A 16,466-nucleotide genomic window follows, 5' to 3' on the forward strand; every position below is an offset into this window, starting at 1 on the left:
TAAGTAAAAAATCTGGTGAGCAGTAGAAACCATGGGAGTCATCTGTCATCCAACAGCCCTTATCAGAGTTCAGTACCAGTAAGATGAAACAGCTGTTAGGTTTTAATTTCTATGCAAGGATATGGTATGGTGGATGGCACAGCTTCAGATGTATACTTCAGTGCCGTTTGTCCGTGTACTGCCACTCCGGCTGTTAACAAGCCGTGTGACTGTAGATCTTCCAAGATGCTTTAGTTGAGTTTGCCTTGAACACACTTACTTCACATAAGTGTTTGAATATATTTATTAATTGTTTCACCCGGTCTTTAACAGAGACGTGCTTTTGTTGTTGCTGGGTGTTACCTGTAAATTAAGAAATGTTGCTTAATGAACATACTTAAAACAAGCATAGAACCTCTTGCTTTTCTCTTCCTTGTTGCTTAGCAACAGTATTTCTCCCTGTGCAATCCCTGTTACTTCAGGAGAACTGTATCCACAATATCCTCTCTAATTCTTCTTGTTTTTCCTTTCTAGAAGCCTTGCTAACAGATTTGAGTAACTTCATCAACCCCTTGACAGATGTAATAAAGCAGAATAGGATAACATCAAACAATCATTCACTTTGGCAGTGTAAACTTTGCCGAATTCATCAGAAGTGTGTTAAGCTTGATACTGTTTATAATGAAAATTCCTCTCTTGTGAAGAATATAGCGAAGAAAAACATCTGGGTTAGAAATTTAGGGCTTTTAGCTCCTTGAAACACACTCAAGGAATTTGTAGTGATATAATACCTTCTCATTTATGAATATCTTAATTGCACCAGACTTCCTCTGCTTCTTCTCTCATATGTAACTTACGCCATGACCTCTCTTTCTAAATCAATCAAATATGCAGGCGGTTGTATTTATGTATAGGGGAGCCCCCAAGCAAACAGAAATATCCACTGCCTCCCCCCAGAAGCTGAGTGTCACTCATTTCCTTGTTTGTTCCTTGGTTGCTCAAAGTGGTAGGAGTTCTGTGAAGGCGAAGGAGTTTATATGCTTCTTCTGCATGGTGCTAAGTGTTGGTTTTAATAGTTTAAATCTTGGATTATGCCTTTTTAAAATCTATTCCAGTGCGAGAAACAAGCCTTCTGGAAATTAAAGAAGATACGGAACTGGATCCAGAGGAGAACAGCACTGTCTTCATGGGCATACTCATCAAAGGGCTGGCCAAACTGAAAAAAATCCCTGAAACGGTGAAAGCCATCCAGGATCGCTTAGAACAAGAACTCAAGCAGATTGTTAAGCGGTCCACAACCCAGGTGGCAGACAATGGTTACCAGAGAGGGGAGAATCTTTCCCAGGAAAATCAGCCTAGGTAAGGATATTTCAACCACTGAACCTTGATTGCTGCAAAAAGAAGTCTGGAGAAGGGTGTCATATCTGTTAATGGCCATTTGAAGGAATGAGAGTAAAGGTTTTGCAGTAGCAGAGATCTGAAATGGTAAAATGTTCAGAAATGCCTGTGTCTCACTGAAAGGCTGATGTGCCTTGCGCACCTGAAAGGCTTGGGAATTTAAGAAATGTATTTAGAAAGGGGAGGCATTGTTGCTTCTCAGCTAAGGATGTGGGAAGAGGAGATGCTTCCTTCTGTGCTTGGCCCTAGAAGAGAATCTTTTGGCTAAACAGATGTTTGAAATGCAGATTTGAAGGTGGAAGCACAGTAGAAGCCAGCATTATTTAAGTAGCAAGAGGTGCATTATGTTAAGTACTTTATTTTATTTTTTTTTTTAACCTAACCTTTTGTTTTAAGCGGCTTTACAACAGATTGAATTGTAATACTGTCTCAGATTGCTGGTATGTATGGTGTAAAGAACACTCGGTGCTAAAACAAATACTATCTTCTTGTGTTGCACTGAATCATGGCCTTACACTGGTGCTGATGCCAAAGAAATTTTTAAGATCCTTCGCACTATTAATTGAAAAGGGAAGATTCAGCTCAGTTATGTATTTCAAGTGTAGTGGAGTCCAATTAAGCTGATGCAGGTGCAAAGCTTTGAAATCATGTGTGGAACTAATTATATCAGTAAATATATGGCCAAATTTCTAATTGGTTTGCAGCCCCATTTACATTAATAGCAAGGTGCGGAAGCCAACCGAGAACTATGTTTCTGCTGTTCTTCAGGATTCACCAGAACTGTTTTTTGGAAAATAGGACTCCGTAAGGGCTAGCTATCACTTCCAGCTGAAATACCAAGTTGTGATGCTGCACATTGTAACAATCACTGTCCAAAGGGAATTAATGGTGGAAGAGAAAAATGAAAACAAAAATGTGTATCTTCATTATATGTAATATTTGTAGTGGAAAATCACTCCCAAGGAAAACTTTAGCTTGATAAAATCTTCTTTTTTAAATTCCTATCATTATCATTGCTGTGGAAACAATTATGTTTTGAAGAACTCATAGAGTTACGGTGCTGATAACTTGGTGATATTACAAAAAGCTTTTTGGGTGGGTCAGAAGGCAGATTTTTAGTTTCTGATGCCAAGAGGGAGCATAGCATATGCTTGATACTTGTTTTATGAATCAGTCTTGAGAGTTTATAAGGCTACTTGTTGTCCATTGAAATTGATAAATTGGTTCAGACCATATTTTAATGACATTAACCTGCTCAGAAGGTTGGGTAACGTACAAAAAAGTAATGGGTTTTGGCATGTGTTTAATAGGAGTCTGTGAGCCTTTAAGATGCTTGTATTCTAGAGTTATGGAAAGTGTCTTGAATTCTTGTTGAGTAAGGAGATAATTAGAACTGATTCTAAACCTAAATCACATGTGAAGTTTACAGCAAGCAGGTGAATTCATTTATATTGAAAAGAATGAATTACAGTATGGAAAGGTATACTGCTCCTTAAATTAGCTAGTTTTAAATCAAAACTAAGTGACTTTCCTGCTGTCAACAACAAGGTCCTGCTATTTCAAGAGAGCTCTGTAAGACCCCAAATGTGAGCATGATGCAGTGCCCAAAACTGCTTAACTATTCATTAGGCTGTCAGCCACAATGCTTACTTGACCTCAGGATTCAGCGAGTAAAACGTTTTTCAGTTCACCTTAAACTAGTCACACTTGGATGCCTCTTAGTCTCTATCATTGAGCTCAGTGCCTGTTCAGCTACTGTACTTTAAATGGTATCCATAAAAATTCTCACTTCTGGCAAGTAAAATGACTAATAAGATGACAGAGGGGCCTGAGGGGTCTGAGGCCACAGATTGAGCCTTCTGCTGGACAAGTTCCCTGCGGCTCGTTCGGTATGCACAGAACGAGTTGCATTTCTTCATCGCTGTGTGGTGGCTCTCAAAGGTTGGCTCTTGTTTTTTCCATATGAAGAGGGTGGCGTTTCCTTCTGCTTGAGGATGAGGCTGATAATCTGCTTGTGGAGGTTCTGGTATAATTCCTTTTGGGAACCCATGTAACAATTACATAGAGCGTTCTCATTGTACAAGAGAGAAATAGTTTCTAGAACCTGGCCAGAAAAGTTGCAGATCTGGTAAGAGCCACTGAGTCTGAAGAGACGCTGATCTCATTCTTCTTCTTTTTCAAATTTGACTGCCTTTTGCTTCTTTACCTAGTAAGCTTTTCCATATCGATTTGTGCGGCCACCTTTTACATTTGTATATAAGAACATTGTTAATTGCTCCCAATTTCTTAAGATCAAGATTTTTATTCTTTTTCGTTATGACTAAAGCAACTAGCTCCCAGAGAGTAATGGTGTCTCTCATACACCTCTGGGCGCTCTCTTCATAAAGCCAACAGGCAGTGGGCTCCTGGGTCAGCTCCATAGAGCTCCATGAAGCCTGTTTTCTCACATGGAAGTCCTGTAGCCCCTGTAAGCCTGCCAGGAGCAAGTCTTGTCCATGCTTTACTAGATGTTGTGTACCAGGCTTGTTAATAAGCACACGCACAAGTGTGAGCAATGATTGCAATGTTGATAATGTGTGGCCCATTCTCTCATGGGTGCATTGTGCTTGTCCTTTGGTTTGAGCACTCAGCAATCTAGCTGAATAGAGTTGTTGTGAAACTGGAAGGGCTCACTTACTGAAGATGACGCTAGCCTTGCTAAGGACCTCCATATAATGGCAGAAGTATATTTTTCATCAGTGGGGTCACAAAGGAAAGACTTGCTTGGCTCTGTGATACGACTGATTCTTAAGTTCCCTAAAACATGCAACATGGATGCAGTCGTGTAGGATAACAGACTTAGGATAGGCCTAACTAGATGGAACATCTTTGGCTGTAAGATACTTTGCTGTGAATATAAACCCTCTTTACTAATGTGCACTTACCACCATGAAATGTGAATGATATGAAGATAGTAAAACCTGATAAAGAGCAGTAGCATGTTCCTAGTAGTTCCTTGTCACTGGTAGAAATAATTTTGAAAACTATGCTTGAATCTCACCTAGTTGCAGCTGACCTCAGCTTTAATTTAAGTGGACTTTTCTTTAAAGTCTGGGTAAGTTCTCTGAGGTTTTTAGATGTCTGTGCTTGGAACAAGTTTATGAAAAAGGGCTTAAATATAGGAGTTGCCATTGCCTTATCCTTAATTAGTGGCTCATTAGAGCATGCCTCATACCTTCATGTTTAGAAATATGTGTCTTGGGTTGTGGAGGACAAAGTGTCACAGAAGAGAGGCCATGTTACATTAGCTTGGGGTACTGCTACATGAACCCCTGGGTCTCTTCTGGATTATGGAAGATTGTTGACTTCAGAATAATAATAATCTGGATGCATGCCTACTTGAGCGCCAGATTTATGGGACAAGATTTTGGTAGGGATACATGCAAAATCCGGTCCAGGAGGAGATGGCATATTGGCAATTTTGCTACTAAATCCTGTTGATTGGATTCAATGCACTTTTCCCTACATGTTCATAATACACTTCTGGCTTTTTACCTCATCTCGAGGCTTTAAAGTAAATACAGAAATTATATACACGGCAACACTCTGACCAGGCAAAGGACATTACTGCTGCTAAAATGCATGAATTGTCATTAGCGACCTCGTGCAGGTGTCAGCAGTCACTCTGCATCAATTCATTCTCCGTTATTGCCTGGACAATAGGAGTTGCTTCCGGGTGTGTGTCACTGTCTCTCAACATATTTACCATATTTCTCGGTGAAGGGGTTATGAGATTGTTTTGACAAATTGCCTAAGCCAGTCTCCTGTCATTCTCTGTATGTGTTCTGCTTAGGTCACTCGGTGCTGCAACCCCATATGCATAAAATCTAGGCCATACTATTTTATGCTGTTTTGTCTTGTTGGCTGTCTGACACGGGCTGTGTCTGTGTCTCTTTTGGGTCACCTTGTTTCAAAAATGACCTGACATATTTAGAAGACTTTTAGAGAAAAGAAAATTAAGATAAGAGGTCCTGGCTAATTTGAAAACAGGGAGATGTGGAAATACGACGTTAGTTGACAATGGAAAATGCAATGGCGTGGTAGTTAGCGCCACCGAAGAATGTGGATTGGGGAGGTTTCATGTCTATCAGTCTGTAACATGAGAATAGGAAGACATTGGATTTTAAAACCAAATAATTCTGTTCAGTATAATATTATTTTAGTAATGGCTCGATAAACAAGTTGATAATATGAGGTCAGGCTCACGTAGGGACAATAAAAATGAATTTGTCAAACTATCCAGCTAGTTCAGTTCTGCAAAATTGTACTTTCCTGGGGCAACAAGGAGGTGTGTAGATAACTAAATTTTCATTTGCAATGGGATGGTAGTAGAAGTTGGGCTTGCACTGATAAATTTTCTCAGCGGTATATAATTAATTTTCTCCCATAATGTTATCTTTTTTTGGCATTTCAACCAAGGCTGTATGTAAGTTCCTCCAACGTGAAATTCCTCATCTATCCAAATTCTTCTATATCTGGCTTTCCTCCTATTTTTGTCTGGCTTCTGGCTGACCAGCTACTTGCCCCAGCTGCCTCCCTGTCACTTGCTATGAGAAGTTCTACATATCTATCTCTTTGGGACTGTTGAAGCAATAATTGTCTCTCCCATGTCAGAGTGGGTTGGAGAAGATACTTGCTTAACAGCGATGGAGGGTGTTTTTCAGGCAGCCTTATCTGCATACTGTCCTGTCTCCTTCACTGATAACATTGGTGATGGGCTAACAGCAGTTAGGGAAGGAGGAGGTTGTCTATGTCTTTCTACAATAGCAACTTCTTAGTTTCACTTGGACAGGATAGTTGTTAAGCTTTATAGAAAGCCTAAATGGTGGTGAATGGCTCTTCTTCTGCACTGGACTTTCCCATATTGAAAATGTAATACTGTTAAAATTGATAATGGCTTTCTTTTCTGGTGCTGTCTTTACCATCATGTCCTGTATACTTCTGTTTATCCCCTGCCAGCATCTTACTTAAATTTGTAAAGACCTGTGAAAAAGCAGTGTTTTCTTTCTTAGTACCAACAATGCTTTTCTTGAGGCATTTGTTGCTATTCTTAAATATGAAGAAAATTGTCATACACAGCAGTTTCTTTTGTTTTGTTTAAGTATGTGTCTTAGTTCTACAGTCACTTAAGGTATGGCAGTGTTAATGTCCCTGTGTTTCTTATGAGTACCATGACTCCTAAACACATCTTTATTTTTAGTATGACGTACATCTCGCCACTTAACCTGTTCTGGTATGCCTCACTGTACCCTCCCAGACTTATCCAGTGGCTCTTTGTATTGAATCAAGGTGCTCTTCTGCTTAACCATTTGAACTGTGTAGTTGACATCATTGGTAGGTGAACGGCCCATGTGAGATCCCCAAGAGACTGCTGTATAATGCTGTGTGTATATATCTATATATGTAAAATTGTAGTATATGAATGGGACACAGTAAGCTGATAGTCATTTTTTTTAAACAATAGCCACCTTCTGTCCTTTGCAGACTAGAAGTTCAGTCCAGGATTGCTGTAGGCTAAGGTAGGTGGTTTCAGCCACAGCATCATGCCAGGCCACTCTTACTGTCTGGTAAGAGTGCCGGTAACAGCAGCCGGTGTGCAACAGCTTCTTAATTACTCCAGTTAACTATCCAGCTGCTGCCTTAAACAGCTGATGAAAGTGGATGTATGCAGATATTCAGCACTCCGAAATGAAGTGGCTGAGGCATGAACACACACCTCATTAGTGATTGTTAACTAACACTGAAGACTGAAGTGTGGTGGCTAAGGAGTGGGTACGACTCCGGTTCTGGTGCAGATCTTCTGTCCTGCGCTGGGGATAGCAATTTCTGACGGGTAGACACAGCAAGCGTGTGGTAACTCCTAAGCTGCTGCAGTTAAATGTGATGGAGCCTGTCTGTCAGAGCTAGAAGTGCCTAACATATGGATTTGGGAAGTGTTATCTTCACATTTTGTTGGGGTTACATGTGTACTTGAATTGCTCATTAAACGGCAGTGAACTTGATCAGAATTTTTCTTTTCTCAAATAATAAAAAATGTGATGAGTCATTGCCTTATCAAGAAATATTGAGGACTTTACAAAGGTACATTAATTACAATAATTGGGCAGCAAGGAAGCTGTATGAGCAGGTAAAGTGTAGTAACACTTAGATGAGGTTATGGCTGTAGCACCTTCCATATAGTAGTAAAATCTTGATAACTGACACAGTTGATGAGGCTTGATGTTTTAGGTTTCTGATCTTTCGTGTTGTTTAAAACCCGCCATACTACTCATTTCATAATTCAGCATGAATATCTTGTATTCTGTTTGTATGGATAAGTCAATTTTTATTGACTTGAGACTCTTACTTTCTTCTGGGGGAAAAGCAGATAGTCTCCCTCCTTGTCTGCAGCTCTATCTGGGAACTTAAAATGGTCTCTGATATCATGGTACCGAAGTGTAGTTACTGCGTGGTTACTAATGCATTTGTCTTTCCTATACCACCAAGTGGAATACATTAAAAGTAAGTGATTCTGATACAGAAGAGGGAGTAAGAAGGAAGGTGCTCAGAAGTATTTAGGTACCAGACCTGAGCTGCTAACAGCTGAAGTCAGTCACCTGAAGCCTACAGAGAGGGTTTGAAGCTAGGTGACCTCTCAGCTTGCACACAGCATCTTTCACAAAACAGGGTATATGAAGTCACGGTCGCAGTCTTCTGACTCCTGGCCCACTGCTCTGATGGGGTGTATGACTCTGTGCCTACGGTGTCTTCTAGAAACTGAGTGGAGGTTGTCTTGATGGTTTGCAGGTTACTGCTGGAACTGCTAGAGCTTCTCTTTGACAAGTTCAACGCTGTGGCTGCTGCGCACTCTGTTGTCCTTGGGCACCTTCAGCAAACAGTGGCGTCTCCTTGCAGCCAGTATGATGGTGATATCAAGCTCTATGACATGGTTGATGTGTGGGTGAAGATCCAAGATGTCTTGCAGGTAAGAATCCTTCAGGTGGGCACATTTTCAGATTGAAACAGCTGTTATAACCAGAATACTACGGAATACCTGTCGTACTCAAGAGACAGCTGTGCTGGAATTTGTCTTGGTTTTTGGTAAGTGGCCACATTTATAACAGACTGTTAAACTCCAGAGACCTTAAATATCAGCAAAAAAGTTCCTGTGGATTCATCCTTATGGTGTATGGAAAGGCTGATTCCTTTTGCCTACCAAGTGATTTATCAGAAGCTTTCAAACAGTGACATTTTTGTTCTGTGTTACCATGTCACGCCTGTCTTATAAAGTGTCACAGCTCTAATCGCTTGTCTTCTCTTGTCATTATGGCTTGGTTATAGTCAGCTGAGGCACTTGCTGCCAGCATGTTTTCAGGGAATTCTTATTTGATTCTTATTCTTAACTGTAGCGTACTAAAGCTGTACCTTGCTTAGGCTTTATTCTGGTACCATGCCTATCACCTTAGTATCTGAGACTCTCACAAGCAGCAGAGCTATCATCTGTCACATGTCTGTTCTCTCATTCTTGCTGTGAGGCTAACACATGCACGTTAGAGTTTTTTATTTATTTATTTTGGAATTGCCTTTATATATAGTACACAGATGTAGACCTTACCCAGTATTTGCTAGAGGAGGTCAAAGAAATGAGCCTGGCATTATTTACAAGAGGTGGCAAGATTTATGATGGTCATTCCACCTCTGGCCTGTTGATGAAAAATGCTCTCTGCTTCCTGCTCTAACACAGTTTTTCATTGTAGGGCACAGGTCTATTTAGCTGTTGCTCTAAAGGCTTTGTTTGACTGTGCAGTGATGCACAGAGGTTTTTTGCTTACACAAATATAGCCAACTGTGTGCATGGTGTGAATGTAGATACTTCTTGGACACGGTAAAGGTAAGGTATGGGCCTTTGATCACCTCCACTGTCTCCTTACCCACTTATTTTTGTTTCCGGAGGAGTTAGTATTTTTATTAAAGAAATCTTGATCAGTTTTCTCCATGATACAAACTTTCACTTCCCTTCAATATTGTTCTTGCAAAAACTTGGTTGGGAATGTCCAGGCAGAGGTTAATGATGGGTTTTCTAAACAAAAGAATGTCATAGAATTGAAGCTGTATGGCCCCGTTAAAGTGAAGAATTAAACTTAAGGATGTGAGGAAAAGGCTTGGCATGGGGCACCTCCAGCTGTCTTGCTGTCATCCATGAGGTCTAGAAAAACTTTTAAGAGCTTTGAGTTCTGCAGACTATGTTCCAGGAGGACAAAGCCTTGGGAGTAAGTATCCTCCAAGATTTTATCTTCAGTGAAGCGGAATGACAAGGCTGGTAATTCCCCCTTATCGGTGAGAGTTTGTGATGGTTTCATTCCTTGTGACCGGTGAAATTGGGAGTGAGTCATCCTGGCTATTCCAAAACAACATTGATAAAACTTCTACAGAGAAGCATGCGTAGGTGTGCACATATAGAGAGTAAATGTGCTTTCTGTGTTGGGGAGAAAATATTTGACCAAGCTTTCTATAAAATGCGTGCCAAGAAAAATATAACAACCCACTTGTAAAGGTTTTGTTGCTACTGGCCTGACAGCATGGGTGTCAGAGGGAGTCAGAAAAGCTTCCAGAAGAGCTTTTACAGTGCATAAAGGCAGCACTTTAAAATCCATAATCTCTTGCTGGTTTAGGGTAAGAGATGAGCATTGACTGACATGGAAAGGAAGAAATCTTCCATTTCTTTGCTCAAAATCTTGGGGGTTTTTTTCATTGGAGTGGATTAAAATTTTTTTACCTTACAGTGTAAGAAAACCTTTGATCCCAAGACTAAATTATTTCTATCCTGTTTTTCCAAATAAGGATGATTTTTTTGAGAGGAAGATCTTATGTTTGCAGCAGGGGGAGCAGAAAACTCAGTTTTAAAAGTGTTTATTTAAATGTTCCTGCTGTTGGGGGAGGATGAAAATTTTGAGGAAGTGGGTTTGTGGTGGGGTGCATCAGGGAGACGATGCAATTCCTGCAGATAGTAATGATTGAAGTTTATTCATCATGCTAGAAAAATATCACATGACTGCAATTCACATGGATAATCTTTTGCACATGTACATTGTGCATCTCTGCATGTGAAATACGTTACAGTAAGGTTCTCTCTTTATAGTTCTGTACAAAAGTAATAATGCATGCTTATGGTGGGCTGGAAATTGTCCTTTGTGGGAAATGTGAGAGAGTTATTTTCAGCAGCTTTTTTTTGTGGCTGGATTTCTGAATGTTTCCTAATAACTGCACGAAGCACTATGGTATAGTATTGGGTAGGTGGCACAGTGTTGTGCAACGTTTAGATACTGAACATGCAGATATTAAAGATTTTTGACCTTCTCTGAGAATGGAAGAATAATACTGAACTCATCAGGAGGAAGACAGAGTGACCTTTTAGAGTTGGGTATTAGAGTGCTAGAAAACAAACAAACAAAAATATCGGTTTGTCAAAATATTAGAGCAGCCTTGTTCAGGAAAACAGAGTTTGAAGTTATTTACTTGTACCAGCTTAGCCTGTAGTCATATTGCCGTACCAACAGGAGAGATTTGAAACTTGTTTAAATTTTAACTTGGCATTTTGTGCATGGAGCTAATTTAGATCTTCAGTGTAGGAGTGGGTGGAATATCCTTCTGAAGAGCGTAATTACTGTAGGACCAAGTACTCGGCTGGAGAGAACTGTGAGCTGTGTTACAACGGCAGTTAGCGATGTAGTGACATGAATAGTTGCTTCAGAACAATGCAATGAAGGAATTCTGAGTTTTTCTCGCACAATTCAATGTATATGCTGCGTCATCCCATCCCAAATTATGGAGGCTATGCTGTGTGAAAGGCAAAGTGGTGTACATGCTTGGAAGAAGGCAGAAGGTTTTGGGTGCAGCATAGTCTTTCTGTGTCATTTTACTTTTTCAGTCTAGGCCAAGTTTCCTTAGCCCAGATAAGGGCTTTTCTGTCCTGTTGTATTAGTGCCAGGGGACCCAACAGCTGGCAGACATTCTGCCGCAGTCACTCATACTTGGTGTGATGGTTCTTCCTTGCTGTTACCTATAGCACAGAACTTTTAATGGTTCATTCAGCTTTTTTTAGCACTTTGATAGCGCGGTGAGAGAGAGGCATCTGTCCCTGCCGAATAATACCAGTGTTCATTCAGCTTCTTCAGAAATATCACCTTTCTAGTGATAGGATGATCACCCTGTCAGCTATTTTGTCTCAGTGCAGTACCCCGCTGCTGGAGAAAATACCAAAGACATCTCCATGTGTGCTCAGTATCCTGTTATCAGCTTAGGCTGGTGTTATTTACCTCCAAGGAAGAGATCTTCTCTCCTTTTGTAGTGGTACTATTTGTAGTTGATGGATCGCAATTTTTTGAGAGTGGTCTGTATCTATTTTCTTGCCTCTACAGAAGAGAGGGAAAATCACATATATGCTCTGGGATGTATATCATATCTTTAGCAGGCTGTCTGGTGGTCTATCTGCTGAGAAGACACTGACATTTATTACTTTCCTTTTTTGGGGTCTTCTGTCTAATGCTTTCGGGTGTTTTCCAAAAATGGTGTGATTTAGCAGCCTAAACATTGCTGAAACACCATAAGGAAACCGGAGCAAGAGAAATTGAAGCCTACTCTCTGCCCACACACTACTGTTCTGTTGCTGCAGAGCTGGAGATACCAGAAACTGTTAATTGAGAAAGCATCTCTCTTTGCATGTGATGCTCCTCCGTCCAGAGGCTGTGTGACATATCCTTCCTTATAAAGAGGAATGGCACTCGAGTGTGGGATTTGAGCAGGGAGATGGAGTAGTTCTGCAGTACGCAGCGAGATCTGGCAGCCAGCAACGTGAGCAATCTCGCAGGAAAGCTGCACTTAAACTGTATTTGCTATGCCATACTTTTCCAGGAGGACTGCTAGAGCACTTGGAGATATATTTCACGGCTCTGCTGCTGTAAACTGAGCTACTCTGTGATTTTGTAAGTGAATTAATGGCGAAAATTATTGGTCCTCTTCGGCACAGATGTGAGCAGGGGAAAGGCAGTGGAGTTCAGCACTTAGTGCTCAGTTACTCAATGGAAAAGGTGTGGAGGGTTCAACTCCATGTCAGTCTATGCAGATCTAAGCCAGTTGTGCTGTGATCCCATTTCTTCCTCTTCTGCAGCCCAGGATGCTTTCCTTGCTCTGGCAGTGTTGCTCATTTTCCTGACAGTAATCTAATTTGAGGGAGTTGATTTAGCCAAGTATTTTCTGCTGGTTGCGCTTTCTGCTTGCTCAGGTCCTTGAACTGTGTCGGTGTTGGCACAGGAGTGAGCGAGAAGGAATGCACCGTGAAGAAGGAAAGTGAAGGGTTTATCCTGGCAACCGCAGCTTTCATCAGCCTAAGCTGCTGTGTGGAGTGGCACCTCAAGGTATCTGCTCATGCAAAAACAAGGCGGTTTTTGCTCTTACCCTGTGTGGCTCAGCACAGGTCTGACAGCTGTGCAAAACATTTACTAAAATGGCTTGTGATGTTAAGAGCTGGAGCTTAAGAATGATGTCCAGTCGTGAGCTCTGAATCTCTCCGCAGTTGTGATGCTGTCTGACTCTTGAGTTAAACTAGTGTGTCCTGGAATAGGTAACCAAATCTCTTTTTGCTGAACCTTTCCATTTAAAGGATGGATGAACTATTCGTGACACAGTTAATACTTGTAAAGTAAAATAAGATTCTTGGACGAGAGATGTCAGTGTTAATATGCCATAAATACTGGTCGAAATGTCAGAGCAATATATGAAATTGCTGTTGCATTTGGGAAGTTCACCAGGTAATATTTTGAACCTAAACTAGTGTTATTTTTCAGAAAGTCTCTTTACAGAAATTTAATGGTTTTGCGGTTGTCCTCAAAATAATGTGCCTGACAGTATTTCTGCTTCCTTTTAAATGGACTTAAGTGTGTGGAACTGATGCCCTTGGACTCCTGACTGGTTTGTCTCATTAATGCTTGTCTCTCATTTATCTGAGAAGATGATGGTCAGGAAAGTGATCTGACTGCAGCTTTTGAAAAATACAGTTTCAGTCAATCTTGGGTGCCTGAAAGTGGGAGGGAGAGCATTCTACTCTCCAGGATGTTGATATTTAAAAATGGAATTTAGATAATTAGAGTAGGTCACTTCATGATTTTCTTTCTGTTTCTTATTTGAAGGGAACTCAGAACATGCATTAAGAAATCCAGCATAGTGTTACACAACTTTTTTTTTTTTTTTTCCTGAAAATATGTACTACTAAGAGCATGAGAATTTCTCTGAAAGTTTATGGTTCAGGAAGAGCATAATCTTTCTGAATCTAGGAAGGGACGAGATTATTTTGCAGGAAGGTATTTCTTTAAATTTTGGTCTTGCCAAGGAGGTATGTAATGTCCTGCCTCCCCTCTCTCTTAAAATGTTTTATAGATTTGCTCCAACTTACCTAATAATTCAAGTCGTCTCCTTAAATTTTGAAACAGAAAGTAATTTTGTACCTTTCTTAAGCTCTTAAGAAGATGCACTTGGAATTCAGGATGGTGGAAATCGCCTTGAAAAAGGTGAAGAAGAGTGTCAGCAACTGCAGAGAGGTTTCATAGCATTGGGATGTATTATACAGCTAGAAGGGCAAAGAACGAGATAGCAATGGCATACTGTCCTTTTAAAAACAAAGAGTATGAAGTAGAAATGCACAAAATCAATCTGTTTTCTCTTTTAACAGGATGATTCTGGCTGAAGTGAAGTATGTTTAAAACTATAACTGAAGTGCTTTGGTAACAGGTACCTGGAAGAGGTCCAGAGCTGAGTGGGCTACAAACATTGGGTTATTGTCTTTCCCAGGAATGGTCCTTGTTAACTGAACTGTGCTATACTAGCATGGTGACATAGAAGTTTGCATGAATACTACTGCGTTAACAGCTTTTGTTTTGAGAGTCATTTTTATCCTGGAGCTGTTCATCCAATGTTATTTCATAAACACTAATGTTTATGCTAAAGTTCAAAGAGAGAAAGCCCTGCATAAAAATGAATTGTTTGAACAGTGTACACTCACTTGTGCAGTTTATTGCAGAAGAGGTCACTGAGCTTACAGTTTGGGAGATGGAAAAAAGCTTAGCTCATTTCATGAAATGTTTGCAGGTATATGAGCAAGGAAAAAACTCATCCTCTTCTGTCCATGCCGTAGAGCATCAAGCTGCTCAGTACTTGAAGGGCTTTTCATTTCAGGTGGATTTTCCTTCTAATATTTGAGCATAATTGCAAAGTTATAGTTTTAAAGGGGTTTTGGAGTTTATGTCTAAATATTTAAGTAGCTAAATCCACATAAATTAAAAGCATATACTTAGACGGTGTTCTGAAGGAGGAAAAAGGTGCACAAATTCTTGTAAAGACCCCCATCAGTAAATAATTTCAAAAAGCTGTTTAGCATAGTTGTGAAAGTAGAAGTCAGCTCTGCTAGGTGTTAGGCTGAGAGAAAATCTGCGCTGAGGAAGAGGTTGGGAATACAGAACGCAGGAATGACATGTTCCCTACTCTGATATTTGGCAGTTGGAATGAAACCTGTGCCTTTTGAATCCTGGGCCACTGTCAAGTGCTTTCTAATTTATACATTTTGAGAGCACGGAAATTTTTTTGCAGCCTTTGTTGCAGTGATGTCACTTGGAAGCCTTTCTTTTGCAAGCTGAAAGTTCACTGAGAAGTGCTAAGAAGGTTGTGAAGTGGCCGTCACACCTGATGTGAAGTCTGTGTTTCAGTTTGCCAACAGGAATATGGGTATTCTAAATAAAGCGTGCAAAATTTCCAGCCTGTAAATCGCTTGTTCTTGTTAGCCTTCGTCTTGGAACTGTTGGTTAATGGGATGATGTAGAAGAAATGGAAACTTGGCTGCACATATGTGCAGCATCTTTCATTTTAACCATTTCCCTAGATTCTTGAACAGTTTTGTTAGGTCTTATGTGCCTTTTTTTTTTTTTGTTACTATCAATGTCCACTGCACTTTATTCCTGCTGTCAGCTAGAATTAGGAGAGACTACAAGTAGTTCATCAGCATTTGTAGACATGTTTTATAGGACTATAAAACCACGTCTCTTCTGATGTGCTGAGCTTTTTCACGCTTAGTCCCCATGTGACTAGCTTTAAAGGCAGTGAGTCGTACTCTTACTAGCATCATAAAAATACTGTGAACGGGAAAAGGCCAAACGCTCATCATGTCCTCACTGCAAGACGTCTAATCTGACAGCAGTGCATGAGGGATTCATGCAGGCAAATTCCTGCTAATGTTAGAGAGTAGCTGATATCCGAGGGAAATGTTTGGAAACTGTTTTGCTTAAAAGCCTTTCTGCTCCTGTGCTGTGTACTTGTTGTGTTTACTGTATGTGACATTTACAAAACCGTAAGGTAGAACCTTTTTTTTTCCTGAAGTTTACCAGCTCTTGCTGTTTCTTTCCAGATAGGAAATTTCAACTTTGTTTTGGGGGGCCTGCATGCTTTTTTTCAGTAATTATTTGTGACGTAGGAAACTACAGCATTCATTAGCAAAAATCCTTTCTAAAATTTCTCTTGCATTATCCTATTTTCCTTGTTTTTTCCTCATAGACAGGTGAGCCCCTAGCAGTGAACTCCTAGGACTGAGGCCACGTGCGTCAAGAAGCTCAGCCCTGCTCAGATAGAAACTATCAAGGTTATATCTGTTACGTTCAGAAGGGGCTGCAAGGGTATTAATTTCTTCTTTCTCATTCATCCTGCAAGCCATGCTACTTGCCTCTTGGTGCTCTCCGTTCACACACATGCATCCCTTTACACCACTCCCCATCTTTGTTCCTTCTTTCCCTTTCTTCGTCAACACCACACTCTCAGCCTTGTTCCAGGGCCCGAGCAAGACGAGAAGGTGCGTTATTTATGGACGTACGTATGTGAGGACCTAACACCGTAGGTGGGACAACAGCAGCTCCTTGTCACTTGCGAAGGCAACTTCAAGTCTGCGCACGTACGCTTGGAAGCTGTTGCTGCTGCAGCTCTGGACACATAGGCACCACTTTGAAATGCGTTGTGTATCACTAGTAGTATACATA

General features: G+C 40.6%; 1 protein-coding gene across 1 annotated transcript in view; it reads left to right on the forward strand.

Annotated features, from left to right (window-relative positions):
- The window catches only part of EXOC4 (exocyst complex component 4), a 414,930-nt gene that overhangs the window by 61,876 nt on the left and 336,588 nt on the right, over window positions 1–16,466 (forward strand). Inside the window, exons 6-7 of the mRNA XM_052789476.1 lie at window positions 1,095–1,338; window positions 8,203–8,380. Of these exons, the coding sequence (XP_052645436.1) occupies window positions 1,095–1,338; window positions 8,203–8,380 (422 nt within the window). The remainder of the gene's footprint in view (window positions 1–1,094; window positions 1,339–8,202; window positions 8,381–16,466) is intronic.

The sequence above is a fragment of the Harpia harpyja genome, chromosome 6, assembly GCF_026419915.1.
Source record: "Harpia harpyja isolate bHarHar1 chromosome 6, bHarHar1 primary haplotype, whole genome shotgun sequence".
NCBI classification, from domain to species: domain Eukaryota; kingdom Metazoa; phylum Chordata; class Aves; order Accipitriformes; family Accipitridae; genus Harpia; species Harpia harpyja.